This window comes from Artemia franciscana, chromosome 13 (genome assembly GCF_032884065.1).
Source record: "Artemia franciscana chromosome 13, ASM3288406v1, whole genome shotgun sequence".
Taxonomy (NCBI): Eukaryota; Metazoa; Arthropoda; class Branchiopoda; order Anostraca; family Artemiidae; genus Artemia; species Artemia franciscana.
Genome location: NC_088875.1, coordinates 38,626,036 through 38,643,813, shown reverse-complemented (window position 1 = coordinate 38,643,813; position 17,778 = coordinate 38,626,036). Strand labels below are relative to the sequence as shown.

Sequence of the window (17,778 nt, the reverse complement as noted above, 5' to 3'; positions counted from 1 at the left end):
TATATATATATATATATATATATATATATATATATATATATATATATATATATATATATATATATATATATATATATATATATATATATATATATATATATATATATATATATATATATGTTTGTATGTATGTATGTATGTATATGATGTAAAATATTACAAAAATACTACTGAGACCAACACCACTTTGCACACACCTCCTCCATCACGATCTATTCAAAGCTTTTCTCTTGACCCCCTCCAAAGAGGTTCCAATTCCCTTTAAATCCCTCCTTAGGACCTCTTCCCAGTCGATGCGAGAAAAATTTATTTTTTGTCTGTCCATAGATGGACGGCCAGGAAGGATAATCTTTTGCAATTATGTTATCCTACATATATAAAACATTTCCTAGTTATCTCCACCTTTCTGTCATTACAGCCTTGGAATTTGGGGTAGATCCACAAATTTTATACAGCTTGTACAAAAAACATAAAATAAAATAATATGAAATAATAAATAATAAGATGACATGAAATAACAAGAACATATAAAGAATATGAATGGAGATGATAATAAATGCATATAAATATAAAAAATAATGTATAATTTCAAAATGTTTGTAATTTGAAATTTTCTTATTATTCTTTGAATATACAGCTAAAGTAGTTGGTGAAGAAACTTGACATTTCTATAAACAATCTGGAAACTACAATAGGGATATACTGGTAAAAATCTGACTATTCAAAAAATAAGCGAGAAAACTCTGCCAGGAATCACAGCCATTAAATAGACACTTTCCCGAAGAAGGATTAAGGTTTACACCTTACAGTAACGACAAACAAAAGAAAATTTTGCTCTGTTTTAAGGGTTAGAAACCGGAGCCACAATTTAAGCAGAAAAAATTACCCATCCAGTACGATTAGAACCTCGTCCCCGTAAAATATTCATTGTTAGCATATAATCTACAAATCAGTGTCTTAGACTAGATATTGATAAAAAAAAAGAGAAAAAAAAGATAAATTAGCAGTTTGAAGCTGGATAAGCGAATGAAATAAAAAACAAAAAGAAAAAAGAAAGATAGATAGATCAACAGGTAGACCAAAGGAGAACAAAAACTGGAGAAGAGCCACAATATAAGGTGAGAGCGGGATGAGAGAGAGAGAATGAAGGAGAAAAAGAGGCAGAAGTACTTACACGTCTCAAAAATCTGCTATCTGTTGCTGCGGGAAAGATTTCCTTTTTATACGAGATGTTCCTAAAAGAAAGAAAGTTGTTAATCATAGGCAGCACAATAGCGCTGCCTACGTAAAGCACGATGTTGGCACAATATATATATATATATATATATATATATATATATATATATATATATATATATATATATATATATATATATATATATATATATATATATATATATATATATATATATATTTTTTTGGTTTTAGACCAGGGCACTTCGTATCGAAGGAGTTGTCGTAAAAACTTCGAAAAGGGCTCATTTGATTGGAAATTGAAGAGGCTAGCGCCCTTTTTAATAGTCGAAAGTTATTGGAGGGCAATTGACCCCTCTCCAACGCCCACCACTTCCCCAAAACACATCCAATCAAAAATTTGAGATAGTCATTTTGTTCAACGTTGTTGAAAAATGTGGAAATTATGTCTTCGAGGATGACAACTCCCCACAGCCATCAGGGCAAGGGTTGTAAGTTATGCCCTGGGGGCATATAAGGTTTATATAGAAAGATTGATCGTACAAGCTTCTGAGGGGGCTCATTGGATTGGTAATCAGAAGTTCTAGTGCACTTCTTAAGATTCAGTTTGTTTGGAGGGCAGCTACCCTCCCCCCTACCAGACACGTCGTAATGTCCCAAAAATCATACAATTCAAATTTTAATACAGCATTTTTATTCAAAATAGTTCAAAGATCATATAACAAGGCTTTTAGGGTTGGAACAAACCCCCAGAGTCTGGGTTCAAGGGTTGTAAGTTATGCTCCGGATGCACTTAAGGTTTTTATGAAAGGTATGGTTGAATAAATTTTAGAAGAGTCTCATTTGGTTAAGAAATGGAAGTTATAGATCTCTTTTGAGAGTCAAAAGCGATAGAGGGAAACTACCCCCTCCCCTCTCGACTACCCTTCATTTCGTCAAACTTATCTGACTGTAATTGTGAGATAAACATTTCATTCAAAATAGTTCAAAGAACATATACAAATGGCGCTAGGGTTGACACAAACCCCCAGAGTCCTGAAGCAGGAGTTGTAATTTACGCCCTTGGGGTATATAAGATTATTATGGAATGACTGTTTGCATAAACTTCAGCTGGGGCTCATTCGATTTGAAATCGGAAGTTACGTTACCCTTTTCAACAGTCAAAAGTAATTTGAAAGCAATCAGCCCCCCCCCCCCATCCACGCTGATCATTTTCCTCAACACATCCAAACAAAATCTTGAGATAGCAATTTTGTTCAGTGTAGTTGAAGGGTCCGGACATTATGTCTTTGAGGATTACAACCACCCCACAGCCCTCAAAGCAAGGATTTTAAGTTAAGCCTTGGGGGCATATAAGGTTTTTAAAGAAAGATTGGTCATATATACTTCAGAGGGATCTCATTGAAAAGGTAATCAAAAGTTTTAATGGCCTTTTTAAGAGTCAAAGTGATCACGGGGCAGCTATCCCCCAAACGTCATCTTTTCTAGACGAAATGTAGGCAATAAAAATTTTGAGATTTTATTCAAAATAATCAACAAATCATATAACAAGGCTTCTGGGATTGTTCCACCAGAGCCTGGGGGCAAGGGTTGTAAGTTATGCCCCGGGAGCATTTAAGGTTTTTATGGGACGGATGGTTGTATAAACTTTAGAGGTGGCTCATTTGTTTAAAACTGGAAGTTGCAGGTTCCCTTTAAGAGTCAAAAGTGATGGAGGTCAACTAACCTCCCCCCCCCTAACTACTCATATTTCATGAAAGCACCTGATTGGAATTGTGAGATATCCATTATAAAACAAAATAGTCCAAAGAACATGTAATGATGCCTCCAAGGTTGACACAATCCCCAGAGTCCTGGGGCTAGGACTGTAAGTTAAGGGTAAAAAGGGAGAGGGCCACTGACTGATCCTCAAGGAAATACTTACTAAGAAGCAAGTGGGAAGAATTCTTTGGCTGAATTCAGGTATAAAATGAATTTGGACACAATTCAAGTACGAGTAATGTCATTTTTCATGCTGAGAACTCACTCGAAAAATATTTTGTCAAAAACGATATAAAATTCAGCTGGGAATAAATCATATCAAGGAACAACTCAGACCTCTTGTGGCCAAGGGCGTTGTCTTTAACATGCATCAAAATTGACAACTATCGAAATCGGAAGCATAAAACTTTTTGTTACAGTTGTCAGTAAAGAAAGAAGTTATTATAATGCATGCACAATTAATTTTGTTCTTCAAGATATTATATTTACCTATTGATAAGCCTATATGATATGGGCTACAGCCTAGGAATAGTGTTCTAAATTGAACTGTCATTCTTTACAGATATCGAAGATATATGAAACGAATCCACACATCCGACCCAATAACCACAGAGAATATTACTTCCGGTGACAAACTGTCACCGGATTATTCTTTCTGCAATATTTAAGGACATAGTTGCACCAAAAAAAAATAATAAAAACAATTTATGTCCTTAATAGCAAAGCGTAATATGACTTTAAAACAAAGAACTACTCATGACATTATATTGTGTAATCTAAGCTGATAATACTGGCCTATTATGGGCGCTCTTATATACCAAAGCGTCCTGTATCGATCCGGCCAGACACGAGAGGGTGAAGAGGTCAAGTCCCCAAAGTGCAAAAATTGTATGGGTGTAAAAACGTTAAAACCAACAAAATATAAATTTTTGACAGTCGATAATATCTACAAAATTCAAAAACCTCTTTAAAACAAGCGAAAATAAACTGACTAATGATATTTTCCTGTATTTGTAGGATTAAGTAAAATTAATACTTTACTGAAAACACAAGACCCAAGAAAAAAAATTGGTTTTAGAATTACGATCTAGAATTAGATTACTGTTGTTCAAGGCTTGACATATCTCTTCAACGTATTCAAGACTTCAGACGTGAAATCATCAAATGCCCCCTTCAAATACAGCTTATTCAGTAACAAGCAGGGCGCTTGCAAGCGGAGTTGGTAGTAAAGGTGGGAAGGGGGAGGACAAAATTTCACAAAAGAAGAAGATCCATAATACATTCTTTATATTCTATACATTACATGCTTACATTCTTTCAAGTGTGGAAGCAAATGCATCCCACCATTTGTCCTCTTTTGTGTTGGCTGTGACATCTTGGCATTCAAACTTTTGAACATACTCAAAGCTCACGCCGTCTCCTGCTTCTTCGCACCACTTTTGTAACTTTTTCTCAAATTGGGTCAAATTTTCACTTGGAGTCACTCGTATATCAAACCATGCATGCATTGAAGAAGGCACAACGTTCGGTTGGACTCCACCCTAAAATATAAAAGCACAGAAGAAGAATAATAAAAGGTGCAACGTTAGGTGGACTCCACCATAAAAGTAAAAGTACAGAAAAAGAAGTATAAAAAGCACAACGTCCGGTTGGACTCTAGGCTAAAAAGTAAACGAACAGAAGAAGAAGATTAAGTGGAAGAAGGCAAAACATCGGATTGGTCTCCGCCCTAAAAAGTTAAGGGACAGAAGAAGAAGAAGAGGAGACAATGTTGGGCTGCCCTCCACCTTAAAAAGTAAAAGCACAGAAAAAGAAGAAGAAGTAGAAGGCACAATGTCTGGAAGGAATTAATCCTTAAAAGATAAAGGCAAAAAATAAGAAGAAGAATAAGAAGGCAAAACGTCAGGTTAGAATTCAACCTAAAAAGTAAAAACACAGAATAAGATGTAGAAGAAGGCATAGCGTCATGATGGTCTTCACCCTAAAAAGTAAAGACATAGAAGAGGAGGATACAATGTTGGGTTCCAATCCGACTTAAAAAGTGAAAGCACAGAAAAAGAAGAAGAAGTAGAAGAAGGCACAACGTCAGCATGGACTAAACCCTAGAGTCCATGAAGAGCTGCTATTCTTGACCTTCACCAAAAATATTACATTTCTTTAGGTTTTTTGTATGGTAATAGTTGTATAATACCACCCATGCCTCCCCCACCCCATAAGTTTGGCCACCCCCAAAAACTGAGTGTTTGGCCTAATAAGTATTACTGCAAATAAGGTTGAGTTCATTTTACAACCCTAAAATGTCAAGTAGTCCTGAAATATCTACCCTCAATTGATAGTCTTGTGCTAAAAGAAGAATTAAGAATAATGGTGGAATTATTTGATTTATCAAAAAGAGCTCAAGAAAGCGTATTTCCAGACAAGCTTGTGACATTCTTGGGCTAAATAAGTGTTTGCCCAGTAGGAAATAAAAATAAACGTAAATAAGTATTTCCAGACAATTTAATCAAGAGTTAGAGTGGTTTGAGTTCAACATAAATGTTTTATACATATTCCATAGGAAAATGTGTTTAAATCTCACTCTTCTTCACAAAGTAATACTGGCTTCTCTCCACCCTCCGAAAATCTTATTCTTTGCTAGAAATAAAAAATTTAATTTTTGCTTTTTTACGTGGAAAGAGACATAGTGAGTGGGTGAATTAAAGAGTAAAAAGAGAGGAGCAATGTAAAACGAAGAAGAAAGAAAGAACTATTAAAACCGGGACAGAGAATAGCTATAGTTTAACAGTTATTTTTAAAGATGCAGTCAAATGATGCAGCGCACACAATGATGAGACACACAGAGCACAGTTAAATAAGAACAGAGATATTATGTGGAAAATCGTTTTTATTAATTCTGAAAATTTAAATGCTAATTAAAAAAAAATTTATTATGATAGTAACGAGATAAAATTTAATAGACAATAAATACTTGCTTTAATAGGCTTTTGATTAAAGATCAAAGGGTATATTTATATATGAATGTATATGTATATGTGATATGTATATGTATATTTATTATGTAAATTAATATGTACATGTAATATGTTAATGTAATATGTATATGTACATGTAATACGCATGTGTATATAAAATATGTATATGTAATACGCATATGTAATATGTATATGTAATATGTATTAGACTTGGGTCTTCCCACATCAGCTGGCATTAAAGTGACAATGGTGCCTCTCCACCACTTTGAACAAAAGATGTTCCAAATGCGACTTAACAGCACAGCATTAATTTCTAGATAAGGGTAACGATAATGCTAGATAACGCTACATAATGCTAGATAACGGTAATATGCATATGTATATGTAATATGAAAATGTATAGCATATGTAATCTGTACATGTAATATCTATATGTAATATGAATATGTGTATGAAATATGTATATGCAATTTGTATATGTAATCTGAATATGTATACGTATTAGACTTAGGTCTTCCAACACCAGCTGACACATAAAGTGACAATGGTGCCTCTCCACCACTTTGCACCAAAGATGTTCGAAAGGCGACTTAAAAAGCACAGCATTAATCTCTAGATAACGTCCAAACGCCAATATCTGCTGTTCGAATCTCCTGGTTGCAGGAAGAACCCAACACCAAACATCATGTGTTAGGCGGTATTTCTGTAGACGGGGTAGTTTCATTTTTTGCAGCAAATAAAAATCTTAGGTAATAGATTTGAGTGTCAGGTAGATTAGAGAAAAAGGCAATAACCAATAAGAAGTTGCTTTACAATTTTTTTCAATTAAAGATATTAACCTGAAGCATCGTTAGATTGAGCGTGGTGACATCTCCAAGAGTAAAGCATGGGTTAGCATCCAGTCGTTCTTTCTCTGATTGCCGGTAGTCGAGTGCTGAATTGATAACTTTGCGCAGTTTTTCGGCAGCGGTATCTTCGATAAAACGTGAGCCATGCCCAGGATTACCTCGACAAGTTACTTTGATCCCTGTAACAGAAATTTCTTCAATAAAAAAAACGAAGTGACTTTACATATAGAAGAATTCCCTGCTTAAATTTCGTGCATAAGACCCAGACCTCCCCTAAACAAACCTTGAAATCCCCCTTTCAATTCTTATTTTGTTTCTGCATAGGGACGTGCCGTGAAGTTGTTCAAGTGTAGGCCGAATAGAAATCAAAGTGGGTATTTCCAATTTTTGGACTTGATCACTAAAACACCATCTATGTGCATAGTGTACTGTGAGGAAAATAAGAAATAGCTATCTGGAATAGATATTTCAAATGCCATCTATTTTCTAACAAAAATATAAACAAACTGACGGAACAGGCCTGGTACACACCTACCAGCTAAAATACTGAAGCAAAAAATCGAAATAGTGTGAAAAAAAACTTTAAAAGAATCAGAATTCCAAAATTAACAGTTAAATGAAATGTTTACAACTCCTTATTTTCGCTTGTCTCTTCACCAGAGACATGTCGTGGGTAGACTTTGGAGTAGGTCAAATATAGATTGCAGTAGGTATTTCCCACGACTGGACTTGGCAATCTAACAACATCTAGGTATACCGGCATATTATGTGGCAAAAAGTGAATAGATGGTGGCAATAAATCTCCCGTGCTCAAACATAAAATAAAAACTTAAAAGAACAGAAACTTCAAATTAAAAGTCAAAAGAAAGAAAAAACCAAATAATTAGTTTGCTCAAAATTAATTGGAGTTGCAGGTTTGTAACTGTAGTATTCAAAAGGCATAATGTGATATTTTTGTAAAACTGAGTAATTTTGCATATATTCAGTTGAGTATCCTTGCCTACAATCTGTCAGCAACAAAATCCATTTCCCCTTATTTTTTTCTTAAGGTTTATATTCCCCGTGCTGGTTTTTTCTATGATATTTTTCTGCATTCATACTCTAAACCTTATAGTTTTTTCGCATACAGATCAATGCTCCACGTAGCGCAGGTAGCAATTTTCTGACTTTCTACCTTCGGCCAGGCTTGCTATAAGTGACTGCGGGCATACGATACGACGCTTCCCTTGATTTCCCTCCATTTTCCCTCAGGTACCCATTTGGAGCTGACTTGACTCTGAATGAGCTCTGCGGACGTCCAAGTCACATCAAGTCACAAGAATCATGCCGCTGACCTCAGTCCCAAACCAAATGATCAGAAATACCAAATTCAAATTCCTGTTCCAAAGAACACAGGAATGCAAGCCTAGCACGCCAACCTTTTAGCTAGGATGGCTAGGACTCTTATACGGTTTTAATCTTTTCACACAAGCCGAAAAGTTTGTTATCTATTGATGGCTAAAGTTCCACTTTATCCATCTACCGAACTATATTTTTTTAATTTGCTGTATAATTATAATTATCGAAAAATAGGTTTAAAATGCGATATAAACATGCGAAAACAGGAATGTCAGAAAATTTTTTAATCAGGTTTAGATTAGGTTCTCCAAGAAAAAGTCCAAGTAACATCATTATGGCTAGGTGATCGTATATATCTGAAACTAATAAATCCAATTTTAAAGGTGCCTTGTCTTTTCAATGCAAGTTTCAGCTATAGACTAAACGCTAAATCGCCGAGGGAGTATAAACTTTAAATATTCAGAAGTGTCAGTCTTTTCTAAAGTAGATTACATGTCCTCTTTTCATCCTTAAAAATAAGTAAGAAATTAAGTTTTGGTATTGAAATTTTTTATCGAATCTTCTATGTCAATAGAAACTTCTGCAAAAATAGCTGTTGGTCAAAAAGAGACAAAAACAAATAGTATTTCTCGGTATTTTGCACCCATAAAAACTTTATGGTGCAAAAAGTGATGGTCTCACTTTTTTCTTTCTTATTTTTAAAAACAAATTTTGGAAATATTTTCCAAAATTTTTGATACCCATTAAAGCCTCTTAAAAAGTAACAAGGTCAATAACTATTGAAAAGAAGAGCATCTCTTAAAAATTTCGCACCCGTATAAAATTCATGAAGATAATGATTATCGTCAATAATCTTTCTGACATGTGTCTTGAGGACCAAGTACTTAGTCACTAAACAGAGACTTATCCCTATAATTAGATTGGAGTAAGGTTCTATTTTAGGTCTAAAATAAGACCCATAATAGTACGTTAGAGCAGGTTGGTGATGGTAAAAATTTTACGAGATGACGTTTTTTGAAGTGCTGGAGCCACGCTATGATATACCAAAGATTTTCATGAAAACAAAAATGACAAAAACAATGGCATATATTCTCTATTCTCAAAGAGTCAAAAGAATAGATTAATCGATAGGAGTCCTTGGAAGTCCTGGAAACTAGTAGCAGAATTTGAACAAACATCCCTGTCAGACGTTTGATTATTGTTTCATTTCAATATTTTAGATGATTATAATACATTTTTTCATGTAGTAAGGCTTTATTTTACAGATTTTGCACAAAATGTCCTTCACCACCCTCGTATTTCACAGAAAAAGAAAGTTGTATGTTTTATTCTTATTCAGTGAAACTAATTCAACAATTCTATTGCTTAAAATGGCTAAAAAGAACAGGTCTACTGACGTGCACCAAAGAATTAAAGAAAATGAAAATGCAGAGAACAAAAATGTCACATCCAAGAAGAATTCAAAGCACAAGCAGTTCTATCCTCCATCCACCAGAAGTCACGGACGAGACTAAGGTCACGATTCTTTGGTAATGCTATAGCTGTCAGCACACTACGGACCTCATATCTCCAGCTTGACTTTCCAAAGATTTTAAAAGAACGAAAACGCTTAGAATGTCAAGGTAATATCCTTTAAAAAAAAACTTTTTCTCATGCTGATCAATGGTCTCTGTTGGGCAGGTACCGACCTCCTGATTTTCTGCCTTCGGTCGGGAGTGCAATCCATGGTTGGGGCAAGTCATCCAACACTTCCCGTGTTTCCCCCCAGATTTCTCAAGGTACCTATTTAAAGCTGGGTCAACTCTGGATGAGCTTACAGTCAAACCATTAACCCCCGTTCCAAACCAAATAACCAGCGACACCAGGATTCGAGCTCCTAGGTAACATCCAACAAGAAATACACGAACGAGGAGCTTTATACTTCACTCAACAGAGGTCAGGGATTCCTTAGTAGCACGCTATGACTGGCAGCACTCTTTGGAGGCTCACATTTCCAGCCTTACTTTTTATTCCATGTCAACAGGTCTGCTGAACTGCACGATATATTTACAAATAATAAAAATGCAGAGAATGTCAATGAAATATCCTACAAGAAATAAACGAATGAGCAGATCCATTCTCCATCCAAAAGAAGCTACGGATGAAACTAGGTGGTATAATCCTCTGGTAGCCGAGGAGGCTAGCAGCACCCTATGGAGCTTCTTCAGCTTGACTTTTAATTTCATATCAACAGGTCTCCTGAACTGCGCAAAATATTTTCAGAGAATAAAATGCAGAAAACATCAATAAATATCCTAAGCTCCATCCAAAAAGAAGCTATATTCTCCATCCAAAGAAGTCACGGATGAGAAACTAGGTGGCACAATTCTTTTGTAGTTCAAGAAGCTGGCAACCCGCTATGAAGTTAATGTCTTCCGGCTTAACTTTTAATTTCATTTCAACAGGTCTGCTGAAGTGTGCCAACAATTTTCAGGTAATAAAATTGCGGAGACCGTCAATGTAATAACCTAAAAAAAAAAAAATTCAGATATCGAGTAGCTCTATTCTCCATCCAAAAGCGGTCACGGATGAGAAACTAAGTGGTGCGATTCTTTGGTATCCTAAAAAGCTGCCAGTCCACTGTGGAGCTCGTTTCCCCAACTTGACTTTTGATTTCGTGTCAACAGGTTTGCTGAAGTGCGCCAAAAATTTTCAGACAACAAAAAATGCAGAGAATGGAGATTCTGAAATGGAGAAATGGAGATCAGTGGTACTGACAGCACGCTATGAAGTTAAAATTTTAGATAAGTCGTACTGCAACACTTTTCAGACACCAAAATTTTAGTTCCTAGATTTCAGAGATTATCTCATTTAGCAGCTTTATATGTCACCAAAAATGCAGCGTTTCTAGGAAATCAAATAATTCAATTAAACGAAATCAACAGTTTCGCTGCAGAAGATTGCTTAAAGGATCAGGTCTTCAGCAGCGCACCAAAGATTTTTTTAGCCAAAAAAAAAATGCAGAGAACGAGAACATGAACTATATCTCGCAAAAATTGGAGGAAAAAAAAATAATTGAAACATCTCATCGGCAAACTCAGAAGCTAGTAGAGTGCTATGGTATCAATGTTAAAAATGTTCAAATCTTCACACCGAAATGATTCTTTTCCTATGCAAATTTTTACCTATTTCTATACCTGTTATCATTATTTTGTTGTGTTCTGCTCTTTTAGCATTTAGCTCCAGACTTTTTTTGATACTGCTTTAAATACCAATAACTAAATTATCTTTACTAAATGCTGAAAAAAGCAGTACGATAAAAACGCACAAAACATTAATAAGAAGATACATTGTGGACTACAAAATTACTTAGCTGAACGATGAAATGAACAATCATACCCGAGTAAGCAGCCCATTTGAACAAAGTAAAACACAATAAATGCATTTAAACACAATAAAACACAACTAAAGTTTTTCGAAAGAGAAATAATTCCTTGAATTTATTTCTTCAAGATTAAACTTTTATAATCAAAATAAAATTTCAGAGTAAACTGGTCAAATGCTTCAACTAAAGTCCGTATTCAGGCAAAGGAATTCACATTCCCTACATTTTTAATTTGTCAAAAATTTACTAGAATTTTTCTAAAATTACTAAAAATGTGACGAAAAATATTATTGTTTCAAAATTTTACGTGTTAATCTCTTCTTAGGGCTACATAATTGAAACCAATTCCTCTTAGATGTGTTCAGGTATCATAACTATGATTAATCTTATACAATACTGCTAATTACTAGTATTATTGTTATTATTATTATTACTATTAGCCTGAGTTCTATTGAGTCTTTTCTTAGTAGGGGGCCTCCCCCAGGCCACTCAGCGCGTCCCCAGTTGGCGGATAAGGGAACGTTCTACAGATATGTAGGATACCTTCACAGAAGGCGCGGACCAAGGGGGGACCTAGTTCCTGGGGGTCCATAATTGAAACTGGGACACCCTCGCCCGGGGGTCAGAAATACAGGCGGAGAAGGAGGAAGGCCCCTCTGATGTACACCATGCAGGGCCCGCCGGCGTCTGGACATGTCCCAGCGGTTACACACCTTCCCCCAGCAATGGGAAAAATTGCTCGGCGTCGAAGACCACCAAACAGGAGGATCCCTTCCTAGAGGGACAACTGTGAAGGGCAGACGATCCAGCTTCATGGACAATGGCCTCTGCTAAGGGTAGAGAGGAGTGGCTTACCGCTATCCCGACAAATTAGCCAAAAAACTCCTTCTCTTAAATACAAATTATGAAAATGGCGAATAAGAAATTAAGAACTCGTGCTACCGCGTCCGGGGTAACCGACGGTATGAGACCAAGAATTGCAAATTGCGACAATGAAAATGATGATAATGATGATAATGTTGATAATGATGATAATGTTGACAATGATACGAATGAAAATGATTTTGTTACCGCGTCCGGGGCAACCAACGATCATTTATCCGATCTGACGACTCTCCAATCGGAGATGACTTCGTTTATCCTAACCCCAAAAACGTATCTCTCACTAGGAACGCTAAACATACGCACATTGGCCAAACCAGGAAATAGGGAACTAGTCCTAAACGTGATGAACCGTTACCGCTGGGACATTGTTGGACTTTCTGAGACTCACCTTCCCTCCATAGGAATAGAGACATCACGCTCATCACGTCTGGAAGAAGTGATGGAGTTCACCGTCAAGGTGTCGGTTTCCTACTCTCCAAGCGAGCCAAACAGTCTCTTCTTGCCGTCCATCCTGTCTCTGAGCGTATTATCACCATTCGTCTGAAAAAAACCATTGCCAATATGACCATAATCCAAGTTTACGCCCCAGACTCGTCCCGGAATGACCAAGAAGCCGAGGAATTCTACAGCCAACTCCAACACACCGTTGACACGGCTCCCAAGAAAGATGTTCTGTTCGTGATTGGGGACTTCAACGCCATTATCGGACACTCAAATGATGGACTTGAAGACGTCATGGGCAAGTTCGGGCATGGGCGGCAAAACCACAGGGGTGAAATGCTCATCGACTTTTGTCGGGATAACGAACTTTTCATAACGAACACCATGTTCCGTCATAGAGAACGAAGGAAAGTTACTTGGAGATCCCCTGACGGCCGCACTGCAAACATGATTGACTACATACTAAACGGCAAGAGATGGAAATCATCAGTACTGAATACAGTCTCCATAGCCGGTGGCGACTTCGACTCGGACCACGTTCTAGTCATGTCTGAGCTCCGTTTGCGTATTCGGAAGCCCCAACAGCTTAAGAAAAGCTTACCAAGATATCGTGTCGACCTGCTGAAAAGCATAAAAACAAGGAACAGGTATAGAACAACACTCTCAAGCAAGTTGTCAAGAATCCAACCCATGGAAGCTCCAACTGCAGAAGAAATTGACCGATTGGTCGACGAAAGCGCATCCATCATCAGAGAAACTGCTAGTGAAATCCTGGGAATTCAGACCCATTCAGATAAACCGTGGATCACCCCCGAAATTATTGTTCTATGTGTGCAGAAGCGCGTCCATGCTAACAAGGTAGATCGACAAAGCAAGGACGAGTACAAGAGGCTGAAGCGTCTAGTAGAAAAGAAAATCCGGCAAGCTCTACGACACTACGTCAATGATAAATGTCGTGAGTGTGAAGAAGCCTTTCAAAAAGGTAATAGCCACTTCATGTACAAGAAAGTCCGTGAACTGTCAAAAAAGAAGTCTTCGGCAGCTCCTAAACTGTTAGATAAACACGGGCTCCAAATCACGGACTCCGAGGCAAGATGAGAACATTGAAAGGATCACTTCAGAGAAAAACAGAACCCCACAATAACGCCCGACCCGAACATCTTACTATCTCTCCCACTACCGCAGTACCCAGTAGACCCAAGCCCTCCCCCACTAAGAGATGAAGTACTCTCAGCAATAAAATCTCTAAAAATTAATAAAGCCCCAGGCCCGGATGGTATTCAGTCAGAACTATTAAAAGCAGGCCCAGAAGAATCTATCTATATCTATCACAAAGTCATAACAAGTGTCTGGGAAACGGGCCACTTCCCCAGATCTTGGGCGAAAGCCACCATCGTCCCCCTTTTTAAAAAGGGGGAAAAGGGCGACTGTAACAACTACAGACCAATAAGTTCAACTAGCCAACCGGCGAAGATTCTTACAAAAATACTCCTTGACCGTATGAAATCTCTGACAAACCATATCTTAGGGGAATACCAAGCAGGCTTTCGAAAAGACCGCTCCACCATAGACCAGATTTTCTCCACTCGGCAAATGATGGAGAAGTATATCGAGTTTGCGAAAGAGCTGCTACTACTCTTCATTGATTTCAAGCAGGCTTTTGACTTGATATGGCGAGATGGATTATGGCACATCCTGCTACACTATGGAGTCCCTGAAAACATAGTAATCCTGATAAGAGACATGTATTCACATTTTGTCAGCCAAGTCCAAACCCCCGAGGGATTGACTGAAGGGTTTCTGACATCGGCGGGCGTTCTTCAAGGTTGTCTCTTGTCACCCTACCTCTTTAACCTATTCCTCAACGCAGCGCTATCATTTGCCGAGACTGTTGACGGTGCAGAAATTGGAGGGAAGCTTATCGATAAATTGGCATACGCAGGTGACATCGAAAAATTCAACAGTCAAGAGCATCTACTCTAAGCTGACACCAACGAACTAGTGTCGGCAACTGAGGCCTTTGGGATGGTCGTTAACAAAGCCAAAACCAAGGTTATGCTGGTGTCTGGACACCCTACTCTAAGAAACGTGCAGCTAACAATAAAAGGAAAGCCAGTAGAAAATGTTGACTCCTTCGTCTACCTAGGGAGCCTCCTAACTTCTGATTACGACTGCTCGAGATTGATCAAACGAAGACTTGGCCTGGCAGGCGCCAGCTTCAAGAACCTCTTGCCAATCTGGAAAAACATGACTCTTTCAACTTCTCTGAAGGTGCGACTCTTCAACTCCCTCATAATCCCAATTGCTTTATACTCAAGCAAAACTTGGTCAATAAAGGCTGACGATGAGCGAAGAATCTCCGCATTTGAAACTAAATGCCTTAGACGCATTGCAGGGATCACCTACATTGACCGAGTCTCAAATAAAGACCTCCGAAAACTAATCCGTTGTCCCCGCACCATCATGGACCGGGTCAGAAACCAGCAACTCCGCTGACTTGGCCATATCCAGCGAATGTCGGCCAACCAGCTCCCAAAAATCACATTCGAAGGACGGGTTCACGGCACGCACCCCAGAGGCCGACCTCGTAAGAGATGGACCGACAACTTCCAGGCCAATAACCTCCCCCAGCTACTTCGTCTAGCGCCAGATAGATCGAACTACCGTCGCCACATCCATCATTTGTTAAGAAGAGAAGAAGCCCCAATACAGCCACAAAGGCCGGACGGGACTTAAGTCAAGTAAGTCATTAGCCTTGTTGTACAATGGGCTGATGAGAGGTTATTTTTTTTTATGGTTATTCATTTTTTAATGGTTAGGCTGTAGCCAGCCAATTGCAAATATTCTTAAACTTTTTTTGGAGGGGGAGGGCTAAATATAACTTAATTGATATATTTTTTAATAAATTAAATTGAGTTGGAAACTAAATCGATAATATTGTTATTTATGTTAAGTTAAGATAATATGGTATTAAGTTAAGTTTTCAACAGAATCAATTGGATTTACTTCTCCGCAACCCTAAAAGCTGGAAACATACTATAGATCCATATTATTTAAATCCCTTGGCAGCACATACTAAAACAGATAGATAGAGGCCATACCAAATTTTAAATAAATCTGCTAAAGCTTCCTTTTCGTATCCATTCTCTTGCAGTTACAAACGAAGTGTCTAAATAATTATGAATATTATAAATTTTTCATGTTATGAAAAAAATTCAAAAAAAATTATTTTTATAAATAATACAAATCTTTCATACAAATACTGGAATTAAGTTACTTGAAAAATAAATACAAATAGTCTAGCTTAGGGATCCACTGGATTGTTACCACTTTACCATTGTTACCATGTAGCATCTTCTTCGGCGCAATAGAGAGTTTCGTATTTGAATGTTTTGGAGTACACTATTAAGAAAAAATCAAAACAAAAGTTCACGCAGTGACATGGAGGAAAGGGAAGAGTTTGGGCTGGAGTCTTCCAGCCCGCTCGCCACAGCTCACTCCACTTTCAATAGAAATATTATAAATGCTATAGAAATCGGTATTCTACCTAATGCCATAGCCTATGCATGTTTTGCGGTTTTATGAAAGGATTAAGGTGTACTTATCGCTTAAAAAAGTATCACTTCAAAATGTGTGTTTTTCTAACGGTTTATGCTTTGGACTTTATTTTGCTCTTTAAATTTGCAAAACCATAAGTGAATAATACACAACAGGTAATAAAATCCCCTTCCCCTGCCAAAATTCTGTTGACTTTCCTTGCAGGGGAAGAGGAGCCCCCTCGCAAGAAAAGGAAGAAGATCGCAGAGAAAGGGGAACCCTCCCAACCCTCCTTTCCCTGTCAAAATTTTGTTACTTTTCCTCACAGGGGAAGAGGAGCCCTCCAAGCCAAGGAGAGGGAAAATAATCGCAGGGAAAAGGAACCCTCACAACCCTCCTTTTCCTGCCAAGATTTTTTTACCTTTCCTCGAAGGGTAAGAGGAGCCCTCGTCACAAAGGAGAGGAAGGAAATCGCAGGAAAAGGAAACCCTCCCAATTCTCCTTTCCTTTCCAAAATTTTGTTACTTTTTCTCACAGAGGAAGAGGAGCCCTCCTCACAAAGGAGAGGGAGATAATCGCAAGGAAAGGGAACCCTCACAACCCTCCTCTCCCTGCCAAGATTTTGTTACCTTTCCTCGAAGGGTAAGAGGAGCCCTCGTCACAAAGGAGAGGAAAAAAATCGCAGGGAAAGGGAAACCTTCCCAACCCTCCTTTTCCTGCCAAATTTTTTTTTACCTTTCCTCGCAAGGTAAGAGGAGCCCTAGTTGCAAAGGAGAGGAAGAAAATCGCAGGGAAAAAGAACCCTCCCAATTCTCCTTCCACTGCCAAGATTTGTTTCTGTATTCGCAAATAGTTACCACACAACACTTCTTTACCCGAAGAGGCAAAACTTACACCATGGACATCTTTCTCCATAGAAAACAGTCATAGCATCTGTAGGGTTGGCCAAGCCTTCGTCCAAAGAAAAACAAACGTTTAATCTTTTCCATTCTTCTGTTTCTAAAAAAGCTTCCAGTCCAAGACGTCCACCGATTTCCTCATCTAAAATAGCAGCAAAAATATACATACATATATATATATATACTATTTTTTAAGTGAGCAATAATTGTTTATGTATTTATTTATTTTTTTCGAGAACGGCTCCATATTTTTTCGGGAAAATTGGCATCCTGGCATATTCTGGCCTACGAAACATATAATATCATATATATTCTATATATATATATATATATATATATATATATATATATATATATATATATATATATATAAACACCTTCATCCAACTTTACATAAAATAGCTACAGAACATGCGAGGGCGGCCCAATATACAGGAAAGCGAACTTGTATTTTATTTATTAATGCAACTTGGATATAGAAGTTTTGGTTTTTTTTTTAAGTGTTGTGTGGGGTGACTCAAATCAACAAGAGTCTCAAT

General features: G+C 37.5%; 1 protein-coding gene across 2 annotated transcripts in view; it reads right to left on the bottom strand.

The window, feature by feature from the left end:
• LOC136034908 (aminoacylase-1A-like) overlaps positions 1-17,778 on the bottom strand; it is a 61,400-nt gene that overhangs the window by 21,467 nt on the left and 22,155 nt on the right. For both annotated transcript variants that reach the window (XM_065716411.1, XM_065716410.1), the window contains exons 5-8: positions 17,235-17,381; positions 6,767-6,954; positions 4,267-4,496; positions 1,175-1,235 (exon numbers count right to left, since the gene is read on the bottom strand). In XM_065716411.1, coding sequence (XP_065572483.1) covers positions 1,175-1,235; positions 4,267-4,496; positions 6,767-6,954; positions 17,235-17,381 — 626 coding nt within the window. The remainder of the gene's footprint in view (positions 1-1,174; positions 1,236-4,266; positions 4,497-6,766; positions 6,955-17,234; positions 17,382-17,778) is intronic.